Genomic DNA, 23417 nt, shown 5'->3' on the forward strand with positions numbered 1-23417 from the left:
ATATGTTTATCAGGATATATTTATATGAATGATAAAAAATATTTAAACTAATTGTTGTGAAAACTTAAAATATACATAAAAAATATATATATTATGTTTTTTTTTTTCAACTGGCAGCCTTTTTTACATTTCTGTTGTGTGAAATAAATAATTCACCCCTAAAAAGAAATAAGGTCATACAGCTTTAGAAAAACACATACTGTACACATTATAATAAATATCAAAACGATATCATCTAAAAACATCTCTCTCTTTGGAGGTGTGGTCTGTTTGTACAATTATAGAAAGAAACACAGTAAAGGTGGTCACGGGAAGCCAGCAAGACCAACAAAACTTTACTTATGCTAGTAGTGATTCATGACAATCACTGATAATAGAGATAATATTATTTGTTCAAGTCAACATTTAAAGACTATTTTAATTATCTAAATATTTTCTAAATGTATTTGCATAAAATTCAAATGAGGCTTGGTTGGTTTCTGTAAGTGTATTTTTACCAAAATGAAAAGTATGTCTAACCTGTTCTTTGGGGAAGTCGTGGCCTAGTGGTTAGAGAGTTTGACTCTTAATCCTTGGGGTTGTGGGTTTGAATCTTGGGCTGGCAATACCACGACTTAGGTGCCCTTGAGCAAGGCACTGAACCCCCAACTGCTCCCCGGGCACCACAGAATAAATGGCTGCCCACTGCTCTGGGTGTGTGTTCACTGCTCTGTGTGTGTGTTTGCACTTTGGATGGGTTAAATGCAGAGCATGAATTCTGTGTATTGGTCAAAAAAAAGCTAATGGTTTCATATCAAATTTCAGAAACACCCAAACAAAATGTTTGAATTGGTTTTGTTATCTGAAGAGAGACAAACATTAATAGTCATAAAAGCTAAAATATTAAATTCCAATGTGGGAGAGAGGGTGTTCAAAATTACAATTTGGTAAGTCTCATACATTTTTTTTGCATCTTATGCCAATGGAGGCAAAACATTTTTTTTTTACGTTTTCATGAAAGGTTATTTAAAACTGAGATAAGAACCCCAGGGTGTATAGAACCCACTCTACTTTTTTGTAAAGAGTATAGTTATAGACACCCTTAGATTTATGTGCTCTAGTCACTGGGTCCCAGCATCTTTGTAAGTCCCTCCCCTGATGATGACATCACTTAAAACCTATAAAGCCATTCTAATAACTATATTAAATCCTTGCCAGACATTTCTTTTAATGCCTTTATTGATTAGAGGAGTGTTTCAGTATTGAAAAGAGATTATAATTAACATTTTAAGAAATATTTAAGAAATGTTTCACTTGTAAAGGTAAGATCACAAAATGTAAATGTATTACAATCAAAGTAACTGTGGAGCAGGATGACTGTGATCTCACAGGCATTTAGCACAAACATAACCCAGTTGGGTTAAACAGGATTCATTGTTCCAACCTTTATCTATGAGGTGAACAATTTTAAAACAGTATGTCATTCTCATCGTTATTGTCATGTTAGAATCAAAATAAAATTCAATGTTTAAGACATGTTTGACAAATCAACCATTTCATGTTACTGGTTGAAGTGTGGAATTATATGATTACACACTGCATTCTTACTTTCATAGTTCAACTCCCCACAGTCCTCGTTTTCACTATTGTCAGGTTGTCCTGGGGCCCAGTGGGTGTAGTCAAACATAGCTCCATCAGTCCACAACCACTGTCCTTCCTAAAGAGCAAATTCAGTTATTATAATAGTTCTATACTGTACTCAGACTCCATTTAGAAGGTAATTTAGACATTTAGATAGGCTTTGAAGAAGTCAAATCAACTTCATTACAAACGTTTAAGATTTCAGTCATGACAAACATACAAACTAGACAAAGCAAAACAAAAATGCCAAACTTCACTTACTTATTCAACATCATCAGCAACGTGTGGAAGAAGAAGGCAACAGACTCAGCAGAAAATCATGTTCTATTTTACTGTGCACAGACGCAAGATTTGCATCCAGACTTTGGTAGTTCTTCTAAAGACATAGATTTTTTATTGTCAATAAAAAGTATTTTTTAGCATAAAACATTTTCAAACAAAATCAGGTCTGACTTATTATTTGCTCATTAATAGTTTTCTGTCAAATCTATTTACAAAAAGGAAGTTTTATTTTATTTTTTTTAAGTAAAAATCACCTTGTAACTAACACTTTACCTCTGGTACGATCCAGGTGAGAGAAGAACTTGTAGCACCGGGCTCCAAGATTTGTCCATCCACTTGTTGTTTTGTGCCTCCCTCTGGTGGACAACATTAGAATTACAGGCTTCCTTCATCTCTCACTTCCATTGGTAAAAATGGACATCAGATCATGAAGGTGGGGATGTTTACTGGTTGGCATGAGTACACTGGAAGGCAGCAATATGTAGGCTACTGCAATAAAAACAGGCAATTTAAAATTTTAACTGGACAGCAATTAATAAAATCATGCAACTTGACAAATGTTTTTATTATTATTTGGATATTTTAAAAGGAAGGTAACAATTATGATATTTAAGTGTTTTGGAGATCACACATGAAATGGAGTTCATTCATTCATATGAATATGTGTGTGTGTGTGTGTGTGTGTGTGTGTGTGTGTGTTTGTGTGTGTGTATTCCATTTTACTTAGTACAAGTCATTATTTTGAACCATTTAAACTGATTTCAAGTTATGTACACTGATGTGTCATTCACACTCACAGATGATCCCAGACAAATTGCAGAAACCTTCAAAATGTGTGTACACTACGTCAATTATCTGATACCATCTCAGCATTGTCTAAGTGAACTACAACTGGTACATTTAAATGTAAAGTACAGGAGGACACAAATATACATAAGGACATGAAGCACGGGATTTTCTTTTACTTTTGCAAAAAAATATTTTAATTGATATTCAGAATAATGGAACCTGCTAGAAATAATGAATATCCTGTGGTTTCCTCTAGTGGACAAAATTAGTACAACATGTTGTAGTCCTTCGGCCACCTTCTTTTTTAATCTCCTCTTAAAACACTTGACTGATACACACGCAGTTTTGCATGTGCTTCTGAAACTTCTCTTTTGGCTAAGTGGCAAGAGCCATATGAAGTGCTTAGAAAATGGACTACTAACTATGAGATCTCTCTACCTAACCGTAAAAAAAAGTCTTGGGTTTTCCAAATTAATCTTTTGAGGCCTTGGAATGAAAAATGTTCTTGGTCTGAGCAGTTGTGGGCAAGGAAAGTAGAGGATGAAGAGAAATTAGAGGAACAATATTTTCCTGTTAATTCAATTTCAACTTTTTTTTTTACTATGAACTTTGAATGTCGGTTATTCAGTGAGGTGTGCCAGCAGCTGGGGGTGAAGAAAACAACCACTCCCCTCCACCCTCAAAGTGATGGACTGGTTGAGCGGTTCAACAGCACCCTGGCCCCCAACTTGCCATCTTGAGCAGTCAGCACCAGAGAGACTGGGACCAGCATCTGCCCCTGGTCCTGTGGGCATATAGGACAGCAGTGCAGGAGTCAAGTCAGTGCACACCGGAGGCGCTGATGTTTGGGAGGGAGATCCGTAGGCTTGTTGACTTGGTGTCCGGGTCGCCCCTCGAGCCGGAGATTGCTGGTGGACCAGAACTGGACTACTTCCGATTTGAAGGAGCATCAGAGCATGGTCAATCAACTGGTCAGGGAGGCCCTAGAGGACGGTGGAGCCCTCCAGAAGCGGGCGTATGATACCCGGGCCCACGGGCCTACTCTTAGGCCAGGGGACAGAGTGTGGGTGTTCTGCTCCCAGAGAAAGTGGGGGTTGTCACCAAAACTGACTCATCATTGGCAGGGACCTGAGGAAATTCTAGATCAAATTTCAGAGGTGGTCTTCTGGATCAGAATTCCTGGACGGGGTAGACGATTGGTGCTTCACAAGGATCGGTTGGCACCGTAACACCCACTAGCCCCAGAACAAGAGAATTGAGGAAGCCAGTTCGGCTCCCCACCATCCACTCCCACTGCCGAGATGGACAATAATGGACTCAGGGCTTAGCCTGGCGCTGGGGGAAAAACATCAGGGAGGCCAAAGCGTGTTCAATGCCGGCCAGGACATTTGTTATATTTTGTTGTGGGAGACTAGGGTTGTGGGGACAATAACTATACTGGGGGGTTATGTAATGACCTGGTAGTCAGCACTAGCAGACAGGTGCATTATGGGTATTTGTTTAGAGTTAATTTATGTGTTATTTAAGCCAAATGGTTGGGTTTTTGCATTAGCAATGTTTTGTGTGTTTATGTTCAGTTCATTTGGGTTAATTTACTGCCTTGTTATATAAAAGGGTGACTGTTACTGTCATGGAGAGAGATGTGTAGGGGAGTGACTGGCGATATGGCCTCAGACCTTATCTCTAATTTCTTAGTTCTAATGCTGGGTTCAGAAAAAAAGAGAAAGAAGACCGTACTGGCTAGTTTTGTCAATGATTCTGTTCACACAGACACTCATGGTCATGCGGTGTATGGGAGGCGAGTGCTCGCTCTGTATGCCAGGCAAAGTAAATGTAAAAGATATCATCTAAAAACATCTCTCTCTTTGGAGGTGTGGTTTGATTGTACAATAGAAAGAAAAAGAGAAAAGGTGTTCACATGAAAACCAGAAAGGCCAACAAAACTTTATTTTTGCTAGTAGCGATCCATGACAATCACTGATAATAGAGATAACATTATTTGTTCAAGTCAACATTGTACAGCACTAAATGTACTCCCATTTAAAAATTCAAATGAGGCTTGGTTGGTTTCAATACGTGTATTTTTAACAAAATGGAAAGTATGTCTAGTCTAGGTCATCTTAAAAGTTCAAAAGCAAAAGGTTTTACTTCATTTCAAATCAATTCTGAAGAAAGACAAATATTAATATTCATGAAAGCTAAAATATTAAATTCCAATGTTGTAGTGAGGGTGTTCAAAATGACAATTTGGCAACAATTTAAGTCTAACAAAAAATTGGTTGCATTATATGATACAAAGTTTTTATGCCTGATAAGCAAGGCAATAAGCACTAAATAGTGCTTATTGTGTTGTGTTGACAACTTTACTTAAAAAACTAAACGTTTCAACTTAAAAAAGTTGTTAGTGCTACCTTAACATTTTAGATTTATAGTCAGCTCAAATATCCCCGTTGTCAAATAGCACAGCTTTACATTTCAAGTTGCCTCAACTTTTTTTTTTTTTTTTTTTTTAAGTTGAATGAACTTTTTTTTTTTTTACAGTGTAGGAATGCATTTGTAAAAAAGATTGACTCTCTTAATCAAGCAGTTCAAGTAAATAATAATAATAATAATAATAATAATAATAATGATAATAATAATAACTTTTTTACATAGCTTATTTCATGTTTGAAAAAACATATTTGCTGAACATGTTTACAGTTTATTATTTATAAATTTTATATAGAGATCTCCGTTTTGGGTGAATATTTCCCACCTGCCCTTACAGACGTTGTCATTGGCCTGTCACACGGAAGCCTGTTAATGCCTCAAAATAAAAGAAGGACACATTATGAACTGTTATATATGAAGTGTCATTTGATAAATATTCTCTTTTGTTTATTTATTTACCAGTTTGAGTTGTAAATAGTTTTGGATGTAAGATAAATTTAGGTTTTATGACTCAACATCAACTCACTGCACTGTTCTTTAGAATCTTCTAGATGATTGGCACTGCAGGAACACCACAGTGTCTCTGTGAAACATCACAATATTATTATTTGTTCTAAAGGTAATCTAGTTGTTCAGTTTCCCTAAGGAAACATAAAAGGCCTGCTCTTAACTGGATTAATCCCTGACATGGTATCCTGTGTGAAACAAACGACAAACCTAACCGTTTTTACCTTTTACTGTCTTTAAATGATTGCCACATATACCCATAACACTTGAAATTACAGAATTAAAATTTAGTACACTGATGAAAGCAAACTTAAAAGTCCCCTGAGTCACTCCAACAAATAGTGTAGCTGGTTCCTTCAGACAGCTTGCTAAAATAATAGCATTGCTGTTCACTTACTGATAATATAACATGTGCTTTATAGAATTGTTAACTAGCCTGTTTGCCAGCTATTTATTACAAATATGAAACTAGTTTACATGACAGGATGAACATATTTACAACAGAAACCAACTGCAAACTACAAAATATTTATGAACATTTTTTTATTTCAGAATAACACATGTAAAGATAAGATCAGAAAATGTATGTAAATGTAGTACAATGAAAGTAACTGTGGAGCAGGATGACTGTATGTGATCTCACAGGTATTTAGCACAAACATAACCCTGTTTGGTTAAACAGGTTCCATCGTTCCAACCGCTACCTATGAGGTGAAACAATTAAAAACAGTATGTCATTCTCATCATTATTGTCATGTTAGAATCAAAATAAAATTGAATGTTTCAGACATGTTTGACAAATCAACCATTTCATGTTACTGGTTGATGTGAAATATGATTGCAAATAATTATTGTAAATAAAAAAACACACAGCATTCTTACTTTCATAGTTCAAGTCCCCACAGTCCTCACTGTCATGGTCAGGTTGTCCAGGGGCCCAGTGGGTGTAGTCAAACGTAGTTCCATCAGTCCACAACCACTGTCCTTCCTAAAGAGCAAATTCGCTTATTATAAGAGTGCTTTACTGTACTCAGACCTCATTTAGAAGGTCATTTAGATTGGCTTTGAAGAAGTCAAATCAACTTCATTACAAACATTTGAGATTTCAGACAAACATACAAACTAGACAAAGCAAAACACTGCACAACTTTACTCACTTCTTCACCATCATGAGCTCCAAACCAACAATGTGTGGAAGAAGAAGGCAACAGACTCAGCAGAAAATCATGTTCTATTTTACTGTGCACAGACGCAAGATTTGCATCCAGACTTTGGCAGTTCTTCTAAAGACATAGATTTTTTAATTGTTAATACAAAATAGTTTTTTTTAGCAAAAAGCATTTTAAAACAACATTTTAGTTTTAACATATCATTTGCTCAGTGATAGTTTTCTGTCAAATTTATTTACAAAAAGGAATTATTATTTATTTTAGAAATCACCTTGTAACTAACAATTTACCTCTGCTGTGACCCAGCTGACCCCCTGAGAGAAGAACTTGTAGCATAGAACTCCAAGATTTTTCCATCCAAAGGGGCATTTTTTAACTGCATTAACTATCCGGTAAATAAACATATAAAAAAATAATAATATTATGATCAGTATTAGTAGTAGTAGTAGCCCTTTATTGTCACTATAAGTTGTTTGAATATTATATTTGTCAGAAAAGCTTTTAAAATTAATTAACGTGGTTTTTACAAATAAATATATTTGTTACCTTCTTCATTCTCCATGGAGAACACAATTAAAAGAAGCAGAAGACTTCTCAGCATTGGCATGACGGAACTGAAAAATAAAAGTTAAGCATTTAAAATTAAAAGTATGTATTATACCTCACATTATGGACTGTCAATGTATTTTAAAAGCAAAGTCAAAGGGTTATTCAGTAGGTCTCTGTGCCAGAACTCACATTGGTTTTAAGATTGTTGCCTTCAGAATCTCAAGAGGAAGATGTAGTGAAGTTCCAGAAAGAGCCTGAAAGATTTCTGTGCTCTTCTCTGTACCTCCCAATGTGTGTGACTATTGCATCATGATCATAATACAAGTTGTTTTGGTAACCATACATCTCCCTCTTTCCTCTACTAATGCTGAGCTGAAAGTTTCACTTCCTTTATTAGGCTATCTATAAATAATAACGGACTTAGTGGGGCTAGGGACCCCTGGGCTTGATGTTATGTGTGGGCCCTATACCTATACATTACAAATGCCCTCAAGTAAACCATCATTGTTGAGTAACTCAAAATACACAAACATATGCTTTAGGTAAATAGTACAAATAATATGCAACATGTCTAGGCTATAGTCAAAGTTTAAATGTAATATTAAATATTCATTATAATATAATAAACAGGTTGTGCTCTCACTGTTGATAGATCAAAACCCTGAAAAAATAAAACAAAAACGAAACAGGAGATGTAAGCTTATCAGTATTATAAAAGTTATTGTCATATATGTGCCCTCTTATGTCAGGTTCTTATTTAAACCACAAATTCAATCAAATAAAAAGACATACTGGCTATCAACAATCAACTGATTTTGTTCTTTTTGATCTGTTTGTTCTATTTTCTTTCTGACAGAGCAAAATAGAGTTTTGATACTCTATCTAACTTTGATACTACTCAATCAAATTCTGCAAGCTGGCAACAGAGTGCAAATGGAACGAGGAGGCACAGTGGGATATGTTTCTGCATGGGCCGTGTTCAGAGAGAGATTTATATGGTGGATTAACCTCCTAGACATAATGGATAAATTGACTTGGTTCTATGGTTTGATGCCAGCATTGATTAGTTGGAGCAACTTGCTTGATCCATACTCACTCCCAGAAGCACTGGAGTCGATCATGAGCCTATGCAGTTGGGAAGAGCTCGGCTGTGCCGGGAGGAGAGAGAGAGGCGGAGGTCCCATGGACTCTGCTTTTACTGTGTTGGCTCTGAACATTTCTTACACTCTTGCCTGGTAAAAGAGCAAATCTGGTCGTAAGGTTGAGGCTACTATCGGGTGGGATCTCCGCCTGGAAGTCCTCATCATCTACTCTCCTTCCAGTGAGACTGAGATGGGCCAACAACACCAACCCCTGTCAGGAACTCCTGGACTCCAGAGCTTAAGGTAATTTTATGGACTCCCATCTCACACACCAGCTAAAACTTCCCATCACGCCTCTCTCCCACCAGATCACCATCAAAGCTCTAAATGGTTAAGAACTCCCCAACATTAATTAAGATATTTAGGCAACTTTAAGCAATCACACCGAGACTATTCCATAGAGTGTTAGGCCAGGGTTATTCAAATCTTGCCCTGGAGGGCAAATGCAGTGCAGAGTTTATGTCTAACCCTAGTCAAACACACCTGAGCATGCTTATCAGTGTTTTTGGGATCATTAGAAAAAATCACAGGCAGGTTACTTTGTTTAGGGTTGGAGCTAAACTCTGCACTGCATTGGCCCTACAGGGCAAGATTTGAATAACCAGAGAAAGTCAAGGCAGAGAAATGCGTTTTTCATGCACAGTCTGTTTCTTTTCTAGATAACATAGTATCTTCTGAGGGAGTGTGCATGGATCCTGAAAAGGTTAAGGCTGTGATAGATTGGCCAAGTCCAGATTCCCGTAAGGCCCTACACCGGTTTCTGGGATTTGCCAAGTTACCATTTCATTCGTAACTTCAGCCAACAAGCCGCACCTCTGAATGTCTTGACCTCCCCAGAACTCTGTTCAGGTGGTCCGATACAGCCGAGGCTTTATTGTGCCAATCTAAAGAGCTGCTTTGTTTTGGCTCCAATCTCCAATCCAAAGTCGCCCCTGATCTCACACGTCAGTCCATGGTGGAGGTCGAAGCATCAGAGGTGGGTGTAGGTGCAGTTCTTTCCCAAAGCACTTCCTCAGATGACAAGATGCATCTTTGCACCTTTTTTTCTTCCATCGTCTATCACCCGCCGATGGTAACTATGGCATTGGTAACAGATAATTGTTGGCCATCATATTAGCATTAAAGGGATGGCGTCATTGGTTAGAAGGGTCGGGGGTACCTTTAATCGTTTGGACTGACCATAAGTGCTCGGTGGGCACTTTTTTTCCCCGGACATTTAGATTTTTCTCTGTCATACCGTAAAATTAAGATATTTTAGATTAAGTCAGAGAGCGTTCTGTCCGTCCCGAGAGCCTCCTGTCCCTCCAGTTACCAGCATAAGAAGTTACCAGCTCATGCTGGTAACATTCCTCGTCAATGTAGGCTATATTTTTGCACACTTTTCTCATTCTTACTAACTCAAGTTTTTATATGAATGAATATCTGAAGGGAACTGGGTGTCTTCAAAAAAGTTTCAATTACATTTTAATTTTAACTGATTAAGTGTCATTTATGAGTTGAGCTGCTTTGTTTACAGCCGTTACCAGGGGAACCACTATACTTCTGACCGTCTACAAACACCTACTGGCAGAGAATGAATGTGCATTTTCAATAATCCAGTCTACAGCTTTTGTTCAGACCAATGCAAAAATTCACCCACATAAATCCGTTTTAAATTATATAATTTGTACTTCCAATTCATCGTTTTTCTTAAAAAAAAAAAAAAAGGTTTTAAAAGTTCAGTTGTGAGGTTTATCATTTTATAATTTATATATATATATATATATTTGTTAAAACGTGTATCTCAATGGTAAATAAATTACTATTTCATGGTCTACAACATGAAATAATAAAATTATCTGCTAAATGAATAAATGTAAATTAAAGAATCCCATTATAACATGTACATAAAAAATTTAGAACATTGGACACAACAATGTGGCCCCATTGTGCAGCAGCAAGCATCACGTCATAAAAGTAAATGTGTGCAAATGTATAGGACCCCATTTAGTTGTGTTGCCAAATGTATTTATTTTTTGGACTACTTTTTCAGGATTATTTGATGTATAAAACGTTTAAAAGAAAAGCATTTATTCAGAATATAATTTTTTTCTATCACTTCTTAACAATTTAACATCCTTGCTGAATAAAAGCTTTGATTTCTTAAAAGAAAAGAAAGAATACAAATTTAGTGACCCCAAACTTTTGAACTGTTGTGGTTTTGTTAGAAAAGATATATATTTTAAATAAATGCTATTCTTTTTAACTTTTTATTCATCAAAGAATCCTGAAAAAAAAAAAATAAGAATGACACACACACACACACACACACACACGCACACACACACACACACACACACACATATATATATATATATATATATATATATATATATATAGTTGCAATCAAAATTACTAAACCCCTCGTAGACTGCAGTACTTTACAAATACAAGCTTTTCTGAAGATCCAGGATAAAATAAAAATTTCATCTATAACAGTTCACTGGCATATTAAAAGTGTCATTGTCAATATATAATGTATAATAGTTTTGAGTTAATATTTTTTTTATAATACTGCTTTGTCATAATTATTCAACATTACTGTTTTTAAATAACTTATTTCATGGTCTACAACATAAACATAATTGAGTCTCAAAACACAATTAAGCCTTTAGAAATTCTATTAAAAACAGAATTAGCTTGAGCTATTACACATACATACAGTTAGCCCATGCATGTCAACAGAGATCTCACAAAAGCTAAAGAGAATAAATATTGTATTAGAAAATCTAAGGCTATATGAAAATTTCCAAACATTGAAAGTTCCTAGAGACACAGCTCTCAGCCTTAGCCCTAAGCATAAAGTGTGTTTTACAAGAAAACCTTTGAGGGTATTGAAGAAAAAGCTCACTATCATAAAATGTTTAATCAGAGCAACTGAGAAAAACCTGCAATGTACAGCCAAAGACTTGCAAGATGACCTGATGAAAGGAGGAAAACCATTTCAATGCAGTGTGTAAGAAGAACACTAGACAAGTATGGCCTTCATGTTGAGACATCTCAATGAATACCAGTCTTGATCAAGAAGAACAAAAGGCCTACTTGAACTTCATAAAATTAATTTTTGTAGACCTGTGGAGCTTTGCAAGAATGTTTTATATAGTGATGTGACCAAACAGGAACTTTTTGGGTCCATGGATCAGTATGTCTGCTGCAAAAAAGGCAAAGCTCATAAGCAGAAGAAGACCATTTCCATCATCACATTTGGATGTGGATCAGTCCTGTTATGTGGTTGCTTTACTGTAGTAAGGAAGTGGAAGTCATGACTGTATGAAGGACATCATGGATTCTTTAAAGTGTCAGGCCATTTTTACAAGAATTGTGATGCCTTTGGTGTAAAGACTGAAGCTGATGATCAATGGACTTTCCTGCAGGAGAGTCATCCCATAGAACATCATCCAAATCTACTTCTGCTTGGTTCAGGGATCAGTCATAGAATGTTCTTAAGTGGCCTGTTCAGGCTCCCGGGTTAATTTTCATTGCAAATATCTGGTTGAATTTGAAGAAAGCAGTGGCAATGTGAAAACCAATGATTATCAGTGATCTGGAAGCTTTTTTCAGATGAGGAATGGGCCAAGACTGTATGTATGTATGTATGTAAATAATATATATAACAGGAAGAAGCTCCAGTGTGTCAACTAACAAAGTCGTTTCTGTTTATCGAGCTTGGCATTAATGTATTTGAGAGTAAATGGGGTAAAACCTTAAGCTTCTTCTGTGTTTTCGTCGTGACGTTTTCGCTCGCCGCTGTTTTTTACTATCTTGAGAATTCAGAGATCGACGAGACTTTTCCTGACCTGAATAATTTGTCACACTGCGCATGCGTGAAATGTGTTAAAAAATTTGACGTAATTAACGACAAACAACTAATTAACGTCGTTAACACACTATTTCTGATAGCCCTAGTATATATATATATATATATATATATATATATATATATATATATATATATATACACATACACACTCACACACACACACACACACACACACACACACACACATATATACACATACACACTTATATATACACTGTATTATCCCTTTATCATGTGGAATATTTGTTTGTGATAAGCTTGGATTCATCATGTGATTTTTCATCTCCACCTACTTTTGGTGCTCATCAGTACATTGGTTCAAAACAATACTTCACTATGCTGGTTTATTAACATTACATCAGTTGATGAAATACAGTTTTTTTTTTATTGTGAATTTAAGTTAAGTCTAGTAATCTACCATATTTTTAAAAGTGAAATTCTGGCAACCAGAGCTGCCAGTATTTTACTGTAAATGTCACAGATTATTTTTTTTACAGTTTAGACCATAAACCTGTGTGCAATGATTGAACTGCACTCCTTATGTCTGTGTAGTTCTTGGCTCCAACAGGTATACATGTCTCTTTTCTGTGCTACATCACTCAACCAGAACAAATCTTCTTGAAATACTTGATCTCCAAATTCTTAATTTTAACAGCCCTGCTTTTATACTTTACTTGAAGTCAGGTATATATAAGTCATGACTCATGAGGATGATACTGGATATGACTGTTTAATCTCTGATTTGTGTACATATTAAGGGGGAGGGGGTGAAATGCTATTTCATGCATACTGAGTTTTTTTATACTATTAAAGAGTTGGATTCCCATGCTAAACATGGACAAAGTTTCAAAAATTAAGTTGTACGTTTGAAGGAGTATTTTTGTTCCAAAAATACTCCTTCCAGTTTGTTACAAGTTTCGGAAAGTTTTTTTCGAGTATGGGTCTGTGTGACGTTAGATGGAGCGGAATTTCCTTATATGGGTCCTGAGGGCACCTCTCCCGGAAGAGCGCGCGCTCCCGTAGAGCAGAGCACTGAGAGCACAGACAATCACTGATCAGAGCGAGAGCGTCGCGAAATGTCACAAAAGGAGTGTGTTTTTGGTTGCCAGGGCAAGACAACCCTGCACAGATTACCAAAAAAAAAAAACAGCATTAAGGGACCAGTGGATGGAGTTTATTTTTACAGAGCATCAAAGGAGTTGTGCAAGTGTTTGTGTTTGTTCCCTGCATTTCGAAGATGCTTGTTTTACAAACAAGGCCCAGTTTGATGCCGGATTTGCGTATCGTTCATTTCTTAAGGATGATGCAGTCACAACGAAAAAGTGTCACGATCGTGTGTTGGAACCGCAGGCGGTGTACACCTTTAAAGAAAAAAAAAAAAAAAAGACGACATAAAGTGGAACTTAGTCATTTTCCAAAACCGCTAAGCAAATATATACAGTTTCAATACATACTACATAGAGACGTCCTGCTGTAGTCATTGCTGCTGCTGCTCTTGTTCAATTTCAGCCTTGGGATCTGATTCTGGATCATAAATATACGGCTGAATCTGAATGTTAGCCATGGTTTGTTTTGGATGATGTTTTTTTCCTCACGGTAAATGTCACAGCTTCCAGACGCTGTCAATGCAAAAGCCTACTCGCGCTCGTGATTCTCTAGCTCCGCCCACACGTCACGCCTCCAGCCGGTCGTGTTTTTCCGAAAAAAATTTGCACAGACTATCTTTCTCTTATACATATAATAAAACTAAAGACGTTTTGGAGATACGAAGGATGCAGTACTACTCTATAGGTACTCAAGATTAACAGGAAGATGTAGTGAAGTTCCAGAAATAGCCTGTAAGATTTCTGTGCTCTTCTCTGTACCTCCTAAAGGATGTGGCTATTGCATCATGATCATAAGACATGTTGTTTTGCTTAGCAGATATCTCTTTCTTTCCTCTACTAATGCTGAGCTGAAAGTTTCACTTCCTATATTATCCATAAATAGTAACTGACTTAGTTGGGCAAGGGGCCTCTGGCCTTGATGTTAAGTGTGGCCCCTATACACAGAGGTGCACATAAGTGGTCCGCAGGTCCGCATGCCCGACCAAAATAAAAAATGTGTAATATAAATATGTACTGACAGCGCATTTGCATACCGACATGTTTGATAGCTGTTAATGCACAATTACCATTTTAGATCACAAACTGCACTATATAAGTTTTATTTTCAACCTGAAAGCACACTGTAAAACCCGACAAGTTAACTTAACTCAAACCGTTTGAGTAAACAGATAGCCTTGATTTAAACCCTGTAAGTTTTAAAACTTTGCATTCAAGTAATTAAGTGATTAACTAAGTGCTGATTGAGAATTAGTGATGAACAGCTGCTGCTAACAAACAGAATCACTGAAGAAAAGAGAAACACAAGAACTACTACAACTGACTTCAGACACAGACTTAGATGAAATCAACTGAAATAAAATACATGAAATCTCTCAAGATCTGATTAAACAACCCCACAAACAGCATCACCAGCTCCATTATTAATATTATTATTAATATTATTAATAACCAGACTGACTTTATTTCTGTCAGACGTCTACAGAAGATCTTATTGAGAATGAACTAAGGTTTAGATGTTGATTTATTGTTTCATTTGAAGTAACCATGTTAGAGATCACTGTTTGTATTAGTTGGGCTCTTGACCCTTGATTTCTGTCTTAGTCTTTTCTCTGGCTGTTATAACTGTGTGTTTCTAAAACACATTTGTTGTAATCCAAAAGTCCAGAAGAAATGCCATCAGGTGTTTTTTACTACAATAGTACCCAGCATGCATTGCAGCATGTTTTTTTGTCACCATTGTTGAGGTTCATATTCTGATTATTGATGTCTGTGTTTGACCAGTTACTGGAATAGAAGACAAATGTATGTGTACAAAATATTTATGAAGTCATTTTTATATTAACTATCACATAATCCCTGGCTCTTAGTGTCATTTTTATTAGGTCTTCTTCTACTAATTACACATTTGTTTCATCAGAGATTAGACTCCGATTAGTGCGATCAATATTTGCGAACAATAATGAATAATTATCATCACCTATATAAAGTATAACAACCTACATCTAGGTACAGGTTATCACCTGATGGCATTTCTTCTGGGCTTTTGAGTTACAACAAATGTGTTTTAGAAACACACAGTTATAACAGCCAAAGAAAAAACTAAGACAGAAATCAAGGGTCAAGAGCCCAACTAAAGCAAACAGTGATCTCTAACATGGTTACTTCAAATGAAACAATAAATCAACATCTAAACCTTAGTTCATTCTCAATAAGATCTTCTGTAGACGTCTGACAGAAATAAAGTCAGTCTGGTTATTAATAAGTGGAGCTGGTGATGCTGTTTGTGGGGTTGTTTAATCAGATCTTGAGAGATTTCATGTATTTTATTTCAGTTGATTTCATCTAAGTCTGTGTCTGAAGTCAGTTGTAGTAGTTCTTGTGTTTCTCTTTTCTTCAGTGATTCTGTTTGTTAACAGCAGCTGTTCATCACTAATTCTCAATCAGCACTTAGTTAATCGCTTAATTACTTAATTGCAATGTATATCTTCTTTCAATGAACTTAACTGAATTAAGTTCAGAGTACTCGTAACTGTTAGTTTTTTCAACTTAAATGGTTTAAGGCAATCAGTTTCCTCAAATGGTTTGAGTTAACATAACTTGTCAGGTTTGAGTGAGGCTGTATCTGAAGTCAGCTGTTGTTCCTTTCTCTCTTTTCTTCATTAATTCTGTTTGTTAACAGCAGGTGTTCATCACTAAAGCTCAATTAATCACTTAATCACTTAATTGCAATGTATATCTTCTTTCAGTGAACTCAACTGAATTAAGTTCAGAGTACTCATATCTGTTAGTTTTTTCAACTTAAATGGTTTAAGGCAATCGGTTTCCTCAAACGGTTTCAGTTAACATAACTTAAGGATATCTGTTTACTCAAACCGTTTGAGTTAAGTTTACTTGTCAGGTATTACAGTCAAGGCAATCGGTTTACTCAAACGATTTGAGTTAAGTTAACTTGTCGGGTTTTACAGTGCATAAATATAGGCTATGCCTACCGTTTCAAAGCACAATACAAAACGGTGACATTCATCCACTGACGCTCTTTAATCAGCAGGGCTAAATCCAGAAGCGCATATACTTACTTGCCGGCAACCTGCCAAAATAAAAGCCTGCTGATTTTAAGTTTGAATATGAAGAAAACGCTTTTATTTATTTATTTTTAGATGCTTTTTTTCCCAAAGCGAATAAAAAGGCAAACAAAGTAGAAGGAAAGTTTAGAATTTTATTTTTACGTTTATTTACTATAAAATAAATGCATTTGTATTTAATACTAGGACTGCTTTTTATTTTTAATATTATCACACACTTTCATTTAGTTTATTTACTATTATTAAATTTTTTAAAAACGAAATAAAGTGTAATAATATTATAACTATTATTAATTATTTTTTTATAGTTGCATTTAATGGGTCATGCTATGTGCAGTGTGAGGACCAAACCAAATCTCCAGGTTCTCTTATGAGAACTAGGCTGAAAAAATTATGTGCTCCGCTGCCTATACATTACAAATGCCCTCAAGTAGAACATCATTGTGGAGTAACACAAAATACACAAACATATGCTTTAAGTAAATAGAACAATTAATATGCAACATATCTAGGCTATAGTCAAAGTTCAATTGTCATATTAAATATTCATTATAATATAATAAACAGGTTGTGCTCTCTCAGTTGATAGATCAAACGCCTGAAATATACGGTGGCAGAGAGAGCTCAACACGCTGCAATTTAAGAAAACACATGCAAATTGAAAAAACACTAGCAAAAAAAAAAAAAAAAACGCGCTGCAAATCATCACAACACATGCATATAACGAAACGCGCTGCAAACCATCAAACACATTCATATAACGAAGCGCGCTGCAAATCATCACAACACATGCATATAACGAAACGCACTGCAAATCCTTCACAATACATGCATATTAAGAAACGCTGCAAATTCTCACAGCACATGCAATTAACTGTCACAATCATTATCTGGAGTGCCCATGAACTTCAGTAGAGGGAACTCCACTCAGGACCATTCCACCCATCAACCACCAGATGTCACCATATCATCACTTGGACACTAGCACCTCTCATTCTGTTGCTTGCACCACACCCAAACTACATCTCCCATGAGTCACTGCATCACTATCACCTTGCCACCCCTGCACCTCATTCATCAGCTATCTACTTGCCACACCTGCACCTCATTTACACACACATATAAGCAGCACACTCACTCCACCACTTTGCGAAGTCTTGTTTAGCCAGTCTGACATTTCCAAGCATTTTTCCTGTGTTTGACCTTTGACTCTGATTTCTGTGCTCTCTGCCCAGATCACTGCTTGTTTCTGGTTTCAATTCTGGTTATCCCTGACACACCTGGCCATTTTCTAAATAAATACTGCATTTGGATCCGAACGCCTCTGACTCTCTTCATAACATAAAAGTGCTGCAAATAACACTGACCACAATGGAAATGTTTCAAGGAAACCCCAAAAAGTGTAGGACCAGGTTGGGATTTGCTTATTGTGCAATGGCTACTGGTCAGTGGAGTTGTTGGTGAACTGAAAGGTGAGGTTTTTTTTTTTCATTGTGTTTTTTTTACCATGATTCATTAATCTTTTGGATATTATTAGCCTGAATAAGCTGAATAATTACATGATTAAATGTAAAACGTTACTTAAAATGGCTAACTTTAATATCCTAAATATAATTTATATATATATATATATTTATAAATATATCCTAAATATATTTTCAAGGTTAATGAAAATACATTTGCAATGCCTAATTAATTGTTTCTTAATTTGCAAGTGTTGTGAAGTATTTGCAGCGAGTTTCGTTATATGCATGTGTTGTGATCATTTTGCAGCGCATTTCGCTATATGCATGTGTTGTGGTGATTTGCAGTGCATTTCGTTATATGCATGTGTTGTGATGATTTGCAATACTTGCATGTGTTTTCTTAAGTTGCAGTATGTTGAGATATCTCGGCCACAGTAGAAATAACTGCACGACAAAAAAACAAAAACAAAATGGGAGATGTTAGCTTATCAGTATTATAAGTTCTTATAAGTAAATTGTCATGTGTCCTCTTATGTCAGGTTGTTATAAAATCAAAAAATTGATGGCTATTAACAATCAAATGAATTCACTATAAAAAAAATCCTGTCTGTTTGGCTTTGACCTCTGCTTGTTTGACCATGAATTGGATTACCCTGAATTGATAATAAATACCAGCAATTGGATCTCTTACTCTCTCCTGTGTCTCCCTGGTGCGTGAATCGACACTTCTTATTTTTTAAAACTTGGTTCAATAATAACAACATAATTCTAGTGTGCCAACAAATAAATGATAGTGGATCATTGAGGAATTATTCTGAATTCCTTCACACTTTTGGCATTCCAGTCACTCCAAGAGAGTTTGCAATTGTTATGGGTGCTTACCCATCTGGTATTTTAATTATCTTAAAAGGGGCTGGAAAACCAGATTGCCTTACAGATCTGGACCCTAAGTTGACCTCGGTTGGTAAATTATGTTTCAAAACCACAATGAGGAATAATAATCGTAATATTCACTCTTTTATTCCAGAAAGATGTCACCAGCATACCTTATGTTGTTCCTTACTGGTCTAACTTTGTTGACAACCTGAATTGGGGGAATATATGGAACCTTCCTTACAAATATCTCCTAAAAAAAGAAAAAAAAAGAAAGAGAAGTATCTTTCAAAATCATACATAGGTATTATACTATTACGCTTGACATATGTGTTAACAGTTCTTTTTGTGGAATATGTCCAGAAACAAATGGTACTGTTCTGGCAATGTTCCTTTGCCACCACTTTCTGGAAAGATCTGTCCCGATACATTACTGTTAATCTTATTGATGATTTTTCTTTGTTATGGAAAAATGTACTGTTTGGTGTTCATGATAACAAGAGTAAAAAACAGAAAGAAATATTAATCTATTGATCATTTTAGGGAAATATCATATTCACAGTCAAATTTAGTAATGCAAAACCTTCTTTTATTGCTTTTACTAAGTAGACGGAACAGTACATCAAATCCATCCATTATTAAAAAAATTAGAAGGCTGCTAAAACCATTCAATGATGCTCTGTCTTTAATGTATTAATTTGAAACTCCCCATTTACCTCCATGCGCACATATGGACATTGTGAATTATCTTGTTTTTGGTGTACGCTACTACACAATGCAGGAGTTTAAAAGCCACAAGACTTTGGAAAGTTACAAGACTTTCTGCTGTGGCTGGGTGCAGGACTTGGCCATCTACAGTACAAGCCTCCAGGTGGTGAAAACAGCGTTGTACTGGCCAAGGGAAGTTTCTTCACATGCGTTTTAGTGTGTTGTAATTACATTGCATTTAGCAGACACTTCTTGACCCAAATGACAAGGTAATCAACTGCGACTGTTTCGTAAAGACTAGATTGTAACGACGAGATGTTAAATGTACTCAAATGTTTCCAACATGTTTTGATGTAGGCTAAAGCTGTGTATATTTAGGTATTTAGTTGTAATTTGATTTTAGCCCAATGACACATACTGTACCAGGTTTTTGTGTTGGGGGCTGCAAAGTGGACAAACCAGTTCTGGGTTGGCTAGTTAAATGTGTGATTGCAATATGTAAATGTCCTCATGCTGTGTCCATTCCGGTAACCTGAAAAAACTGTATTCTATTGTTCGTATCGTGTGGGGTACAGGAGCAGTTTTTAAGGCAGGGTAAAACAGAGTGGAATTGCGAGAACCTCTTCTACTACTGAGTTAACAACATGCGTAAACAACCACGTTTTGCATACAAGAAAAAGAGAATTTGCAATTAATTTAAAATGATTAGGCTACTTCTCCATATACAATTGGACATATCATTTTAATAATTCTTTAATGATGATGCACACACACTGAAAAAAATGTAACATTAAAATACCTTATTCACAATTTAATTACCACACACAAAAAAGGGGCAATCTACAAATCACAATTTATTAATCACAAAAAAGGCAGTTTTTTTCCACAACATATTACCCATTTTTTTCCAAACATATAAAATGGTAATAAAAAACAACAACAACAAAAGGGTGAAAATTTATGTTTTTGCTATTATACCACTATTATGTATATGGCATTGGTAAATCTGACTCTCTAACCAATGTTTGTGACCTTACTAGATCTTACAGAATCTGTTATGGTCAACTGAGAAAAAAAATGTCTTACAAACATAGATATCATAAACAATATCTTCTTGCAAAAACTTTACCAATGATGCCTCAGTCTTATGCTTATCACAGTTTGTAATTAGCATTTATTATGCAGAAAGAAACATACAGACAAGCAGCACAATCACACCAGTCAGCACTAAATAATCAGATACATACAGACCATGTATATATTTTTGTTTTTTTCCCCATCTCTGTTCTTGGTAATAACAAATATTTTATCAAAATACAACTATTATGTAAAATGCCATTTATAAACTGTGAAAAAGTAAAAAATAATTTCAAACAAAATAGCACTAGTCCAAAATTTACAAGTGTAGAAAACCAAACAGACAAAAGCAACTGAATCCATCAGACGGAGGTCTCGGACTGTAGTTGTAGTACAAACTTGTGAGATTTGGGGTGGACGTACTCCTCACCGAGTTTGAGGTGAGGGATAGCTTTGCTGGTGACCACTAAGCTGAAGTCAGATGATTTGAGCTGGAATTCAGAGCCGTGACGGAGGGGACTGTTGACCGATGCTTCGCTGACCAGCGTCCACTGCCGGGTCTGCCGGCACTCTCTCGTATACTGCAGTGTGGGCCCAGCCATCAGATAGCTCTCCAGAAATGCCTAAGAGGGAATAACAGCATCCATATCTGTTCGATGATGTCTGTCAGTATCCTACAGTAAGTTCATTTGATTTAGAAGTTGCATGTAATATTTATTTGAATTTTTTTATTCGAGCTGAATAATGACACTACTGTCTTTTTAGACCTGCTTTACAGCAGAACTTTAAGCTTACAAAATCACACAGTCAGTGATGACATTATACAGTGTTCCAGACACAAACGTCAAAACCAAGAAGTCTTTTTCACCATGCGGTGCCTTCAATATTTTCCCATGGGTTTTTGTAATAGGGTTTGAATATACAATTCAAATATTTAACTTTACACAAAAATATTTTTTGAGTCTCACTCCTATTATGGACTTGAATCATATATATTTGAGGACATGTTTGATAGTATCAATTAGGAGATTCATGCCACACAGTGTCTCACCTTTGGAGTCATGTTGTTTGTAATGCAGAATGCCAGATGGGCTTGAATACTGTCCATGCTGTGGCAGTGCTGCTGACGGGTGGTGCGCAGGTATTTCTGCAGTGCTCGAGCCATGGAGGGGAAGATGGCCTGCGCTGCCTCACGTGGATCCATCTCATCTCCTGGCAGCTTCTTTTTCTCCTCCTCCTGCAGCCGTCTAACGTGTGTAAACGCCTCCTCTACTGCCACCACCAGCCTAGAAGGAGAAAATGTTACATATTAAGCTGCAGTGCAGTAGTTTTTATTGAAACCACAATTCTATTGCATGCTCTGTATCACAAACTTTTTGTTTCATAAAGTATGCCCCTCTCTAGTTTTTGGTACCGTGCTCTGCGCTTTCGGACTCTTCTATCATGCTCTGCTTCCTCGTAGTACAGCTCATTGTGGCTGGTGTCTCTCTGTCGGGCGGCAGCTGCTATTTTAGCCCGAGATTGAGCTGTTGCAGTATCGCTACCAGCACCTGGAAAGAGAAAGATTAGCATCATGGGACAGAACAGATGCAATTTAATAATAATAATTAAAAAACCCAACAAAGTCCCTTTGAAATTGTTCTATATTACAAATGATCTTATTGCAGATTATCATGCAAATGTGTCATTCAGCAGTCATTATAATGCTGATTAATAAGTAATATAATTAATTATTATTATATATTTTTTTACGTTGTAATTTTATTGTCCGGTTATTTCCTCTCATACAGGTCATATACTCTACCTTTCATGAGTTTGGGTTCGGTAAGATGTTTTTTCTTTGAAAGAAAATAATACTTCTATTCTGCAATGATGTATTTAAAAAATCAAAGGTGACAGTAAAGACATTCATGTTACAAATGATTAATATTGCAAATAAATGCTGTTCTTCTCAACTTCCTATGCATTAAAGAATCCCCCCCACTTTTATCGGGGGGATAATTATTATGGTTTCCACAAAAGTATTAAGCAGCAACGGTTTTCAACATTTGTAATAGTAAGCAAATGCTTCTTAAGCACCAGATCAGCATATTAGAATGATTTCTGAAGGATCATGTGACACTGATGACTGGAGTAATGGCTGCTGTAAATTCTGCTTTGCCATCACAGGAATAAATTACGTTTTAAAATATATTCACATTAAAAGCAGTTATCATAAATTGTAATATTTCACATTACTGTGAGATTAACAGAACCTCAGACACTTTTCTTTTCTTCTGAGACGGACAATACACACACAGTGCTTTAACATATAGATATCTGTCTCCACATAAGACTAAGGTCAGGTGTGGATCTTCAATACACATTTACCTGATAATTGTTACAATTGATTTATTCTGTTTCACTCTGTAATTATTGACTCTAGTAGATTATGCTGAATCCTTGTTACTGCATTTCCTGCATCAGGTTAGTAACGGACTAAAATTCAGTTGAGATGGAGCATAGGGCACACAAACTATGTATCTTTAGAGATCTGGCTAACACTTAGTATTAGTTCAAATGTACTTAGATTGTAAGGGCTTATGGGAATTTCCTTTTAGGTCAACTGGATGTTGTTCAACCAACGTAAATCGGGTGAGCCTAACCTTACATGGGAAAACCATGTCATGACCATAACAAATCTATTGTTAGGGAAAGTAATATTGGTTGTCTTACATCTATAGCAGTGGTGGTGACCTCTGACTAGAAATAATGTTG

The 23417-nt window shown here is 36.1% G+C and overlaps 2 protein-coding genes across 4 annotated transcripts in view; both read right to left on the reverse strand.

The window, feature by feature from the left end:
* Positions 1 to 6154: 6154 nt before the first annotated feature.
* On the reverse strand, positions 6155 to 7649 carry LOC113109306 (galactose-specific lectin nattectin-like). The gene is made up of 6 exons (XM_026272926.1): positions 7536 to 7649; positions 7344 to 7411; positions 7088 to 7182; positions 6786 to 6911; positions 6511 to 6616; positions 6155 to 6332 (listed from the first exon to the last, which is right to left on the reverse strand). The coding sequence occupies exons 2-6, from the start codon at positions 7402 to 7404 to the stop codon at positions 6268 to 6270; spliced, it is 453 nt and encodes a 150-aa protein (XP_026128711.1). The 5' UTR covers positions 7405 to 7411; positions 7536 to 7649; the 3' UTR covers positions 6155 to 6267.
* Positions 7650 to 20419: 12770 nt separating this feature from the next.
* The window catches only part of LOC113108432 (vang-like protein 1), a 31738-nt gene continuing 28740 nt past the window's right edge, over positions 20420 to 23417 (reverse strand). For all 3 annotated transcript variants that reach the window (XM_026271561.1, XM_026271562.1, XM_026271563.1), the window contains exons 7-9: positions 22075 to 22210; positions 21712 to 21946; positions 20420 to 21283 (exon numbers count right to left, since the gene is read on the reverse strand). In XM_026271561.1, the coding sequence (XP_026127346.1) occupies positions 21023 to 21283; positions 21712 to 21946; positions 22075 to 22210 (632 nt within the window). In that variant the 3' untranslated portion in view covers positions 20420 to 21022. The remainder of the gene's footprint in view (positions 21284 to 21711; positions 21947 to 22074; positions 22211 to 23417) is intronic.

The sequence above is a fragment of the Carassius auratus genome, chromosome 9 (genome assembly GCF_003368295.1).
Source record: "Carassius auratus strain Wakin chromosome 9, ASM336829v1, whole genome shotgun sequence".
Taxonomy (NCBI): domain Eukaryota; kingdom Metazoa; phylum Chordata; class Actinopteri; order Cypriniformes; family Cyprinidae; genus Carassius; species Carassius auratus.